This window comes from Epinephelus moara, chromosome 10, assembly GCF_006386435.1.
Source record: "Epinephelus moara isolate mb chromosome 10, YSFRI_EMoa_1.0, whole genome shotgun sequence".
NCBI lineage: Eukaryota > Metazoa > Chordata > Actinopteri > Perciformes > Serranidae > Epinephelus > Epinephelus moara.
Genome location: NC_065515.1, coordinates 33,179,051 through 33,191,406, shown reverse-complemented (window position 1 = coordinate 33,191,406; position 12,356 = coordinate 33,179,051). Strand labels below are relative to the sequence as shown.

Sequence of the window (12,356 nt, the reverse complement as noted above, 5' to 3'; positions counted from 1 at the left end):
AGAGTCTGCACTTTAAGCAGGTATTCATTGTTTCATTTAAAACCCATTGTGGTGGTGTACAGAGCCAAAATGATGACAACTGTATCATTGTCCAAATATTTATGGGCCTGACTGTATCTATCTATCTATCTATCTATCTATCTATCTATCTATCGATCTATCTATCTATCTATCTATCTGTCTATCTGTCTGTCTATCCCTCTATGTATCTGTCTGTCTGTCTCCCCCAACTTACTTCTCCCCTTTGGCTGCTGTACTCTATGGGAGAGGGGCTCGAGTTAATATGGTTGTAACTGGCGGAGGATTTTGTTTTTACCTCTTGCTGTCAGAGCTGTAAGGAGTAAACAGAGATTGACTCCAAAGATATCCATGCTCTGGGCCTCTTCATATCAACGACATCATGAGTACATGATGATACATGTTACATGAATACTTCTAACCACCACTCCTAGCCTGGGTTTAACAGACTGTTGCTCCAGTCTTTGGTCTTTTGACTCTGATTATTGTTAAATATCATGGCATCAATTATTAACAGCACAAAATACCCGGTGCAAATATCACAACTGCCACTTGCCTGGGTCTGGAAGTGTTGGTTCGGCCTGTGAAGCTGTTTGAGACAACATCAGATTGGGGAGATACAAAGAAACTCTGCATCTTGGTTCTCAGGCGAAAAGCAGGTTTTCTGCCATTAGTAACTGGAAAATAATGATCGGATCTGTCTTCAATATTTACTTCACAGGAACAAAACAAAGATTACTCTGAAAAGATGCAAAAGTCAACAAGGTCAACCACAGTGGAGTCACATGGCTTTGGCTCAATAAGACAGAGCAGTCCCACAGTACTAAGATAAAGAGGTGGATCCTGGTCCATGATGCATCACTCTGCTTCGCTACAGGTTTGACTCATTTCTAATTGGCCAGTTCTGTCCATTGAGGGACAAGTGATGATCCCTTTTTAATCCATGGTAATAATTAAGCAAACGATTCAGTCCCTTAAAGCTGCTGTAACAAATATTTACATATCAACAATGGATCACATGACGGTGTGTAATCAAATATCAAATCACATGCAACATGGACAGCTCCAAAACTGATGCAATCGTGGCTAGTGATTAATAATAATTTAATAGCTTACATAAATGGGAAAACAAGCCAAATATATAATAACAAATATAACAAATATTGGCATATGTAGAGACCAGTGTGCCCCCTTCAGTTGATCCTGTAGTGCAATATAAGGCGATGGTTCTCAACCTTCTCATGCCTAAGACTCCTACACTGATACAAATTAGGTCACAGTCCCCCATTTGATAAGATTTTGCCTCAGGGACCTCTGTCTGAAAAGGTTTTGGTTGTTGGATATGATCAAGACCAGAATTCTACATTTGTCACCTACAGTTGAGAAGATAATGGTGGAAGATGTTAAACTTTTGAGCACCAAAAAGCAATGACACTTGGGGCACCCAAAAGGCCAGCAGTGGCCCTGTGTAATGAGATCAAAAAGTCTGAGACCACTAGCCAAAATACTTCTGTTTTGCACTGTGTTTTCAATGTAACACTATTTTCTTCTTAACAAATGAGAATATCAGCTTAACAATCTGAGTGAGAAGTTGAATCTTTAAAGGGATAGTGCACCCAAAAATGAAAATTCAGCCATTATCTACCCACCCATATGCTGATGGAGGCTCAGGTGAAGTTTTAGAGTCCTCACAACACTTGCGGAGATCCCAGGGGAGAGGAGGTAGCAACACAACTCCACCTAATGGAGGCTTACAGCACCCCAGATTCAAACGTCCAAAAACACATAATTGAAACCATAAAATATCTCCATACTGCTCGTCCGTAGTGATCCAAGTGTCCTGAAGCCCCGACATAAAAAGTTGTTTGGAAAAGCATCATTTGAACTCTGTTTTTAGCCTCATTGTAGCCTGTAGCTCTAACTGCCTCTCTGTACACCGCGTTCACGTGAGACCGTGAGATATGGGCACCGCGTTCATGTGTGTTCACGTGCTTTCACTGGTCTTGCGTTGTTTTTCCAAACAACTTTTTATGTCGGAACTTCAGGACACTTGGATCACTACGGACGAGATATTTTGTGGTTTCAATTATGTGTTTTTGGATGTTTAAATCTGGAGAGCCATAAGCCTCCATTAAGTGGAGTTGTGTTGCTACCCCCTCTCCCCTGGGATCTCCGCAAGTGTTGTGAGGACTCTAAAACTTCACCTGAGCCTCCATCAGCATATGGGTGAGTAGATAATGGCTGAATTTTCATTTTTGGGTGCACTGTCCCTTTAAAAAAAATGTACATGTATTTATCTCAGCATGGTGTGACAATGTTCAAAAAGCTTCCTGTGATGTCACAGAGTGCTTGGCTTTCTCAGTCTTCAAGTGCCCCCATAAATGTTCAAAGGCGTCGAGGTGATTGTCAGGTGATTGTGGAGGAAAGTCCTTGACAAGACAGTCAAGATTCCTTGATCTTGGACTTGGAGATCAAGTCCAAGACTTGCACTTTTATAATGCCTTTCTAGTCTTCCATCCACTCAGAGCACTTTTACACTACATGTCACATTCATCCATTCATACGCACATTCGTACACCGTTGATTGAGGCTACTGCACTCAGCTGCTACTCAGCTAAGCATTCTCACACACTCATACACCATTAGCACAGCCATTGGTAGCAGTGTGGGGTTCAGTATCTTGCCCAAGAATACTTCGATATGCAGACTCGAGAAGCTGAACCGCAGATCGTTGGGCTGTGGCCTTAGAAACCTTTAGTCTTACAATGATTTGACACTTTGAGAAGGACCCTTTTTGCTAAGAAAAACAATTTGACTTATGAAACTCTCACTTAGTCCTGATGCCATTTTTCCCACTATCACAATACCACCTCATAAGCAATGATCTGCTGGGAACTTGAGGCACAGCCATATTTATAGCAGGTGAACACTGGCTGTGAGTTGCTTGAATGAGCCTCAGATGAGTAGATCAAACCTGAGTGTCATTTGAACGCGTGCTTCCTTGAAAGGGATACAACTCAAGGAAATCTGATGTTTTGCACAAAGGGGTTAAGTTGGTCTTTGCCACAAATTTGTTTAAATCTAATTGCTGAAAAGAAAGGAGCAACAATTTTCTTTCAACAGTAGCTCGGACTGGCAACGTTGTAATCAATTCAGTCATGTGATGCAGAGAAGACGTATTGGTGGAGCAGTGGTTTTCAAAGGACAAGCCCACACCCAAGTCCAAGGCACACCTGTTTCTATATCTGTGCACAATAGCTTCTATAACATGTGGTATCATTCTTACCACCACATAAAACAATAAAACTAAGAAAAAATAAGACTCTTTTCTTTCGGTGGTAGATCGTCTTCACTGGTGCTCCATACAGTAAAGCGAACCATTGCCCCACTCACAGCTTCCTCCTTTTAAACGTTATCATCCCACAGACTTTTAAGGTCTACCTTATTTATTTCTATTTATTGGAAATTGGACCTGACTTTAACTTATTGGCATTTTAGTGGTCTTTTATCTTATCTCACTTTTTAATCCTGATCAGTTAGCCTTGTGAGCACCTGCCCATGTCTGTTTTTGTGGTGTTTAACTGTGCTGTCACTGAAGTATGTACTGTATGTATGTAATTGTCTGTATGTTGAGATGCCCTCTCCCGGAACTGCAACCAAATCTACCTTCGGGTATTAATAAAGTTACCTTGAACCTTGAACACTTGCTGCCAATCAGGGCTTTTGATGTGTCACACACTAATAATTCCCGTAAGCAAGCCAAGCAGCAACATGAAGGTTTTCTAAACTGAATTAAAATAAGTTACATTTTTTAGCTGGAGTTTGCCTCAGTTTGCAGTATACTTCAGTGTGAACAGTCTGCAGGTAATGGCACACTTGATCATTTATTTAGTAGACAGTATGCAGTATATACTGACTGAGTATATAGTATGCAGTGCGTTAGTATGCCAGTTCAAACACAATCTTTGATATTTACCGTTACATAAGGAAACTTTTGTATTTTGGTATCTGTATTGCTGATTTTTTGCAGTGTAATAATGAAGAAACTTCACACAATGACAGCTGTGTTAACTGTTTGATACCCACAAGTGATTTAATGCAAAATCTGGCTTCACTGTCATACAGAAAGTGATCATCTCCAAACATACATGACAGCATAGGAAACATGAGTGTATATTTATCAGCTGATACAGCATACACAGCTTTTTACAGCTTATAACATTTCAACACTTGCGACATTCACTTCGGTGAAGAGCTTCTATTCATTTACAGGCACTCGTTTACAATTCACACGTTTTGAGTTCAAGTTGAGTCAAGAGTCAGTGTGGATGTAACTTTTATGGAACTTGAGTGTGTATTAGTTGGGGCCCTCTTCCTCGCACTCAGCCGTCTTTCACAAGTTATTTGAATAGAAACTGTAAATAAAATGACTTAAAATCATTTGATGGTCTGAGTCAGTGGTCAATGCAAAGGAGCCAAGGCGAAACTGCATCAGTGCAAAGTATTATTTTATCTGTGGCTAACGCTGTTTGTTAAACTTGAGGAGTTACAAGTTTACCAGGCAACATAGTTCCACTTAACACACCCCTAGAGTTTATGTTTCAATCAGTGTTGGGAACTGGCAACGGTCGTCTGTACTGTTGTCTTCCTCTGAGTGATGCAAATACATGTCTATTTTGCGTCGGAGGCGCTTTTTAAGATGAAAGCGGCGCTGCACTATCTTAGGGTTGTACTCCTCTGCTTTTAGCTTGGCGTAGTAATCTGAGAATTTGTTAAAGAGGAAAGAGATTGGCATGCCGTTGAGGATGATACCAAATGAGATGCAGCCAAAAGCCACAAAGCGGCCCACGATAGTTACAGGAACCACATCCCCGTAGCCCACAGTGGAGATGCTGACCTAGGAGAGAAAAGTGAACAGTCACCATGTTATTCAGTTTTCATTAACATTTTCATCTCTATAGTATGATTGTTCACGAAGAATAGAAGAATGAGCTAAAAGTGAATTCAATTTGTTTAAACTTAATCTCTTTAAATAGATAACTGCATAAGATTTTGCTATCAGATACATTCTGCTTTCCGTTTGCAGTCCATTTGTAGTCTAATAGTATTGACCAATCATGTATGAGTGGCAGTAAAACAGTCCATGTGGAGAGCAAAAGAGACAAAATGCATATGCCAGAAGGCAACCTTGTAACCCATCAGCTATTGTCTGACAACGATTTAGCTTTTTACCATCCTTTTTATTTTTATATCTGCATTCAGATCAGCCGAAATGACTGGCGCATAGAGGAGGAAGTCTTGGCCCACATACTGGATGTCCCGAAATATTGGCAGCTGCCGCTAGAAGCTAATCATCATCAGACCAATAACCTATAGGCTCCGAGATTAGTTCAAGGTAATACAGAGTCCTGTTGGCCAACAAAAGAGGCTTCACCAACTCCTGAGAATATTTCTCTATAGTCAACATACAGTTGAAATGCTGTTAAACTGGTGTAGCTGGAGGGATTTCATCAATTGTTTAGTGGGGGAAGTAAATCGAATCCACTTGTTCTGTTCTGAACTAAATATCTTCAAACAAACAAGAAAACTTCTGAGACTATATGCTGTATGACTGAGGTACCACTCCCAGCCAAAGTTTTTTGTTGCCATTGCCAATTCAGAGCTATTGAGAAACAGACTTTCATCACCGGGGCTTAAAATCCCAGTAGCTGATTTACATGGCTTCAAACAGCTGTTTTGATCCATGTTTTTTAACAAGAAACAGCAGGATCTACTGGCAGACAACTACCTTTAATGACTTGTAACAAACATGCAAACTGGTTTGGGGCATCAGAATTTATTGCATTTACTGCTTTTTCTTCTCTAAAGAGCAAGAGAGTGGAGGATGGATACTTCATTTAGAGCAGTGATTCCATTTCCATGCTCCTGGTAAAGTCTTAAATTTGCCCTGGTGACAATTTGTACCACTACGGGGACAATCAATCAGTGTGAAAACAAGCATCTAGTTCAGGTGCTGCAATGTAAAGTGTTGATAGGGCAAAACTTCAGCAACAATTGTAGTATAAAGTTTGTTGTCAGGTCTGACAAAGATGATCAGAGCTGCTGGAGTTGTTACCTCTATGACCTCTATTGTGAGCATTATAAGGAAAAAAAAAAAATGTAATGATGTTTAGTCGACTATTTTCAAAACTTGGTGACTAGTACAAACCAGTTTTTACAAACCCCAAGTAATGAATAATGTTAGCCCAGAAAAAAGTCTCAGGGACCATGTACTGCAGTCCTCTTCACTGCTAACTCGACAGACAGACAGACAGACTCAACCGAGGACCTTCGGTGGAGGCTAATGCGCAGCAGCTGAAGCACTGCTTACACTCAGATTTGCAATAGCGGCAGCTGCCCCACAGTGCTCTCACATGCTCATGCGTGAGTCACAAGTTTAATTAGCAAAACAAAATTAAAATGAATGCAAAGAGAAAGTGCTTCAACATTAATTTCACTTTCAACCAAACAACTTCTGCAGCTAAAAGGACACGTAAGAGACTGTAACCAGTGAAACAAGCTGCTCTGGTGTCAGGTTGGGGTAGAAACTATTACTTCCCTCTTAGTTTCCTTTTCTTAGTGGCACTATTGTTGACTATATCACACTCTTGTCTTCTAAAGCAGGTGTATGCAGAGGAAGAACACAGGTAAGGGGCAGATGTTTATGGATTAGGATCAAATTAAGTTAATCAGCAAACAATACTCACCGCAGCCCACCACCAGGCATATGGGATACTGCTGATAGGAGATCCCTCAGTTTCCCTCTCAGCTGAATGAAGGAGAGCAGAGAAAGTGAAGATTCCCATGGCAATGAAGAGGAAAATGCAAGAGGCCTGCTGGTAACACTGCCGCAGGGTGAACCCAAATGCTCTCATACCGGTGGAGTGTCGAGCCAGTTTCAAAATCCGAAAGATTCGCAGCAGCTTGATGACCTTGAGGACATGGCTAAGCTTGCTGACCCTGGCCATGGCCTTGAGGTCTTCCTGTGCACTCACATTCTCAGAATCAGAAAAAGTTTCAAAGATGATCTGGAAGAAATAAGGCATGACCGCCACCATGTCCACGAAGTTGAGTCCACTCTTCATAAATACTCTGATATTAGGAGTGGTGACAAGGCGAGTTAAATATTCAAAGGTGAAGAACACAATAGTGATGATCTCCACCCATTCCATGTGTGTTTTGCCATTGATTTGATAAATTTTAAGTTCCTCAACAGTGTTGAGACTCATTGCAACGATGGAGAAGAGCACTAAAAGGTTGGAGATCACAGTGAAAGCCTTCGCCTGAGGCGAAGAGTATGGATTCTCCACAAGGTTCCATAAAGTCTTCCTCACACTCCCAAAGGCCATGTCCTTGAAACACTTATTGTCGTACTTCACCTCGATCTCAGCCATCAGCTCCTTCTCCACCTTCAGGGTCTCCTTCACCTCATCCACCTTCTCTTCGAACATCATCCAGCAGCAGCGCTGGGTGTCCTTCAGGCTTAGGCCCCAGTATGCGATCTCCTCCTCAAAATTAATGGGGCACATTTCCCGTATGACCCACAGCACTCCACTTGTGTAGAAATGGCAGATGTGGTGGAAGAAGGCAGGGTCACGGTCAAAGAAGAACTCATTCTTGCGCACGCAATAGTCGTCACACAGCGTGAGGAGTTTCACTCGGTCCTTGCAGAGAGCCAATGAGCCTATACGGGTTTGAGGGTATTGAACGGCACACTCTCGGGGGATAAGAAACAATTTCCCTCCAACATTAACACTGATGCTCTGTTGTTCTTTTGGTCTCTCCTCTGCTTCGATGCCAGGACTGTCCAGATCCTCCAAAGATGTCCATGCTTTGACTGTTTTCTCTTGGGAAAATGGGAATGTTTTGTTGTCATCTACAGTCTTTGGCAGACAGTTGATAGTCGAGCGGCGATTCTGCAAACATCTCTGCAGTGTAGCATTCTTTGAATACATGGCGACTGATGTTCAAGGCAGGAAGCCAATGAAACAGAAGTAAAGGGGAAAAAAAGCATAACAGGAAACACTGCAAGAAAATGGCTCTAACAACACATGGTATTTTACTGAATCATCAGAAAGACTGCATCTGGTCCTGCAGGAACTGATATCCCAGTGAATAGCAGCTCTTCCTGTTTTTTCTGGCTGACTTGTAGTTGAGATTGTAGTCCAGAGGGTCGTGGAGAGAGGAAGAGATTCCCCTCTCCGACTGTTACTGTGCAGACAACACATGGGCATTTGACTCAGACTGAGAGATCAAGGGCGAGCAGCAAAGGATTTCTTGCATTTAATCTCATTGGTGCCCTTCCAAGTTTCCTTAAGAAGTTGTAAATATAGGGGGGAGGCGGGATTAGGAAACAAAGTTGATTTAAGGATTTTGAAGTGACGAGATAAAGGGCCAACTGACAGGCTATATGTTGAATTGGCTTTTTTTTTTGTTATTCCTCTTTTTCAGTTCCTCATACTTGAATGAACATTTTCAGTCTTGTTGAAGGGGAAGCAGTTTCCCCACTGCCTGAGGTAATTTAAACATGTATTTGTACATCAACATATTGACAATTGGGTTCAACCATGGGACATGGGCAGTGTAGTTTTACAGTTGTGGTGGAGACAGTCCTTTAAGCTTTCAGTATTTTATGTTTAAGTGTTAGCTTAATGCTAACATTTCGAATAGAGCTGAGACTGATAGGAATGTCACTGGTGAGGAAATACCGTGCAGCTAAAGTAGACCAAATCACCATGAATTTGTTTATTTCTGTTGTCTTTTTTGTCCATCAACTGTAACATTTAAAGATACATAGATAAACCCTCTGGTCCAACCTATCCAATGTTTGTGCTGTGGTTATTTCATGCACTGTGCTGCTTTGCTAGCATCTTTAATAAACCAAATCTACCAGTATGAAAGGTAAGCACATACTGCTGTGGATGAGGCTACAGCAAAACCAGAAATAACACTAAAAAAGACACAAATCATGAATAACATTTCTAATACAATCATGTTAAAGATTTCATCTTAAAAACAATGGAAACTGCCCCAAAGCTGTGTTAAACCTGAAGATAAAGAAAACTAGAAGAGAAACAGCAGCCAGTTGAGTGAGCACCCAGTTTATGCAGCAATGATTTAGATTTTACTTTCACCCAGTTCAGTGCAGACTCTGGGATCTATCAGCAAAAATTATTCCTGGGAATGAAGAGCATCTATCTTGTAAACAAATGAACCAGCATAATGTTAATTCACAATCACAATCAGGGAAGCAACACACACAGTTTGGTCATTCCTGGAAAGCATCAGCTGTCCTTTGGACTATGCTGATTCTGACTGTTTACATTTGACAAAAATCAACCAGGTGATTCCTCTCAGCTTAATCGACTGAGTGTGATCCTCTCCTGCTAACCTACTTGACCAGCCTCACAACTGATCATCAGATTACAGCTGCCAGGGACAGAGGGACCGGCCAGACTTAATGGAAAACTTAAACTCATATTACAGAGTGCGCACATTAACACGGTCTGTACAGTCAGAAGCGCCAGCAGATCAAAAGTCAAAGGATTGATAGATATGGTACCGCTGACCTGTTTGGACAACTGTCAAACGTGCTATAGTCTCCCAGAGGCTTAAAAGGAATCAACGTTACACTGAGATAGTGGTGAGGAGTAGCATCACTCAACAACACTTTGTGTAATCTACAAATTTTACCTGAAACTAGGGCTGCAAAAAAAATCATAATGTGATTACTGTGACAGATATTGTGATTGTGAAATAAGACCCAATTTTAGTGGGAATGGTGATTTTTGTTTATCATTTTCAAGTAAAAAAAAATATAGAAATAATGATGATGTGATTTTTTTTCTGGTCTGTATCAAACAAGCATGTTTCCATATGTCTTGAATATGATTTGTAGGCAAGGGCATCTCGGCAGCACCACATAGCTTCATTTGTAATGGTATGTTATGACACATTTTACCTTTATCCAAAAATTGCAGCTCCTGCGACCTGAATATTGCACTTGGGCACATTGCAATGTCAGTATTTCAAATAATTGTGCAGCTCTTTCTGGAAGTTGAGGATAGAAACAGAATTATTTATTTACTTATTTACTTTATTCACAATGCCTTGAGTCTAGAAAATGAATGTGTTTGTCTGAAAATTCTTCAATCAGGCTGAAAATGTCAAGATAAGATGCTACTTATGATGATGACCTTATCTGTGTTCATCTTGTCTACACTGTTGGGTCTCTGACATCTGTTCCACATGAAAAACCAGCTGGATAAATCACAGTTTATTTTGTTTTGTTCTCTTTTTCAGTATTAAGATGTAACAGTGATCAGATTTTAGATTTTCTTTTTATCAAAGACATGCTTTAGTACATTTATGTAGATCCATAACACAGTTTTCTGTTCAACTGGATTTAAAAATAGCAATACATTAAATGGTCTTACTCACAAACTCTAAACAAAGATGAAATCAACCTCAACCTCAACAAAAAGACAAACTTATGGTTCACCCAAATTACAGCTTTGCATGTGGTCCGTGCTTTTATCTGCCCCAGGCTTCATTACTGTGATGCATTCTTAGCTACCAGCACGGCTCTAGAGATGGCAATACCAATCAGTCACCATTTTAGTCCCGAGTCAAATATCTCAACAACTACTGGATGGATTGCTGTAAAATTTGCTACTGATATACACAATGCTGAGAGGATACATCCTGCCGACTTTGGTGATCCCGTGACTTCCTGCAGTGTCACCAGTAGGTGTAGTGGTAGTTGATGAGGCAGGTGTGCCCCTAGATAGATTGGTAGGTTACCAAGGAGGAACTGGGTATAATCCCTTTTATGTTCCAGTTGCTTTTTGGCCGATAGGTTGGTATAATGTAAATAGCCAGAAAAAGAGGTGGGTATATCCCGTATACATGTGTAAACCCGGGACTACACCAGTGCCAGCAAGTCAACGTCAGTACTTCTCCTGTGAAATATCTTATCAGATACTCGGACTGGCACAACATTTGGGACACGCATTCTTGTCCCCCTAAAGATGAAGCGTATTCACTTTGGTGATCTTGAAATTTCCTCTAGCGCCATCATCAGGTCAAATGATCAGCAGCTCCATAGCTTGCTTTCACAGTTGATTGGTCAACCCATGAAAATTTCCCCATTCTTTGGCAGCTACAGTTTTTGCCCTGCAAGACTGAAATTTTGCACGGAGGTCACAGCTATTGTGAATTCACGCTTGTCACTTTGTGGTCAGTTTATGGCCAAATAGAGTGGTGCATGAATGAGTCCTAAAACCCCATAAATTAGTCAGACTTACCCCTGGTTCCCTCATCTCATAGTTGATGTTTTTTTTTTTAAATGAGTTTTTGGTTAGATGCCTTTAATAAGGTCTGTGGTTAACACAAGCTTTATTTTGCGACATAAACCACATCAGTGAATACCTCACTTGTGAATTTTGAAGCTCTTAGGTGTCTTAAAAAAAAAGATGGTTGCTAATAAATTGCTAGATGAGACTACAGTGTGTGTCACTACGGTGGCAACATTGAAGTTATGAGACTGTACTGTAGTTTCTTTATAGCCTAACGTTAGCTTTTTACTTTTGGCAATTACATTTACACTTCAAAAGTCATACAAGTGGTGTTCCTTTGTGAGGATTATCTTGCTGAACAAAAAGTGTATCATAAACTTTTTGTTTTTGTTTGCCACAGAGCTTATTTTTTTGCAATAATCCAAAAGCTAATGGAAAAATCCCATAGGCTTTTTGAGGAAGGAACCAAGGCGCCGCAGCACTCCATACCTGTAAATCCGATGACATTCCTTTCAGTCTTTGGTCATAACCAATCTGGCAGAGGCCCTCAGGTGATTCACAATCAAGTTTCAGGCTGTGGGGCTCCGAAACTATTTATTTTTTACATATGACAATGTGTTTCTCCAAACTGTTTATAATTTGGTTTAAGTGTCTAAATTATCATCTCATATTATCTCCCACCATTTTTTAACTCCTTGCATTAAGTCCCCCTATTTAGTCTCTCTCTCTCTCTATATATATTACACAGTGGCCCTTTAATCAAAGACAACCCGCTGCATTAAGTCTCAGAAATGAAAACTGATAAAGATCCAGATTATTTCCGCGTGCTGAAGCACGTAACGCACCGCGTTTGCTCTGTCACTCAGGTAATCATGTTTACACAGTGGTTAATAAACTACAGACTTCTGCTCCTGTTAATGTGACGTGCTGAAATTTCATAGTCTCAGATGCAGAGAGGCGAGGACTCAATCTGTAATAATGAATTATGGCCACATACATATG

General features: G+C 40.7%; 1 protein-coding gene across 1 annotated transcript; it reads right to left on the bottom strand.

Annotated features, from left to right (window-relative positions):
* Positions 1-4,085: 4,085 nt before the first annotated feature.
* LOC126396939 (potassium voltage-gated channel subfamily V member 2-like) lies at positions 4,086-8,012 on the bottom strand. Its single transcript, XM_050055326.1, has 2 exons — positions 6,765-8,012; positions 4,086-4,915 (listed from the first exon to the last, which is right to left on the bottom strand). The coding sequence occupies exons 1-2, from the start codon at positions 8,010-8,012 to the stop codon at positions 4,613-4,615; spliced, it is 1,551 nt and encodes a 516-aa protein (XP_049911283.1). The 3' UTR covers positions 4,086-4,612.
* Positions 8,013-12,356: the final 4,344 nt, after the last annotated feature.

Excerpts from the sequence above, each read along its gene's own strand:
- LOC126396939 (XM_050055326.1), bottom strand. The coding sequence starts at position 8,012 with ATGTATTCAAAGAATGCTACACTGCAGAGATGTTTGCAGAATCGCCGC. Across the intron at positions 4,916-6,764 it reads ATGCCTGGTGGTGGGCTGCG|GTCAGCATCTCCACTGTGGG; the intron begins GTGAGTATTGTT and ends TTTCTCTCCTAG.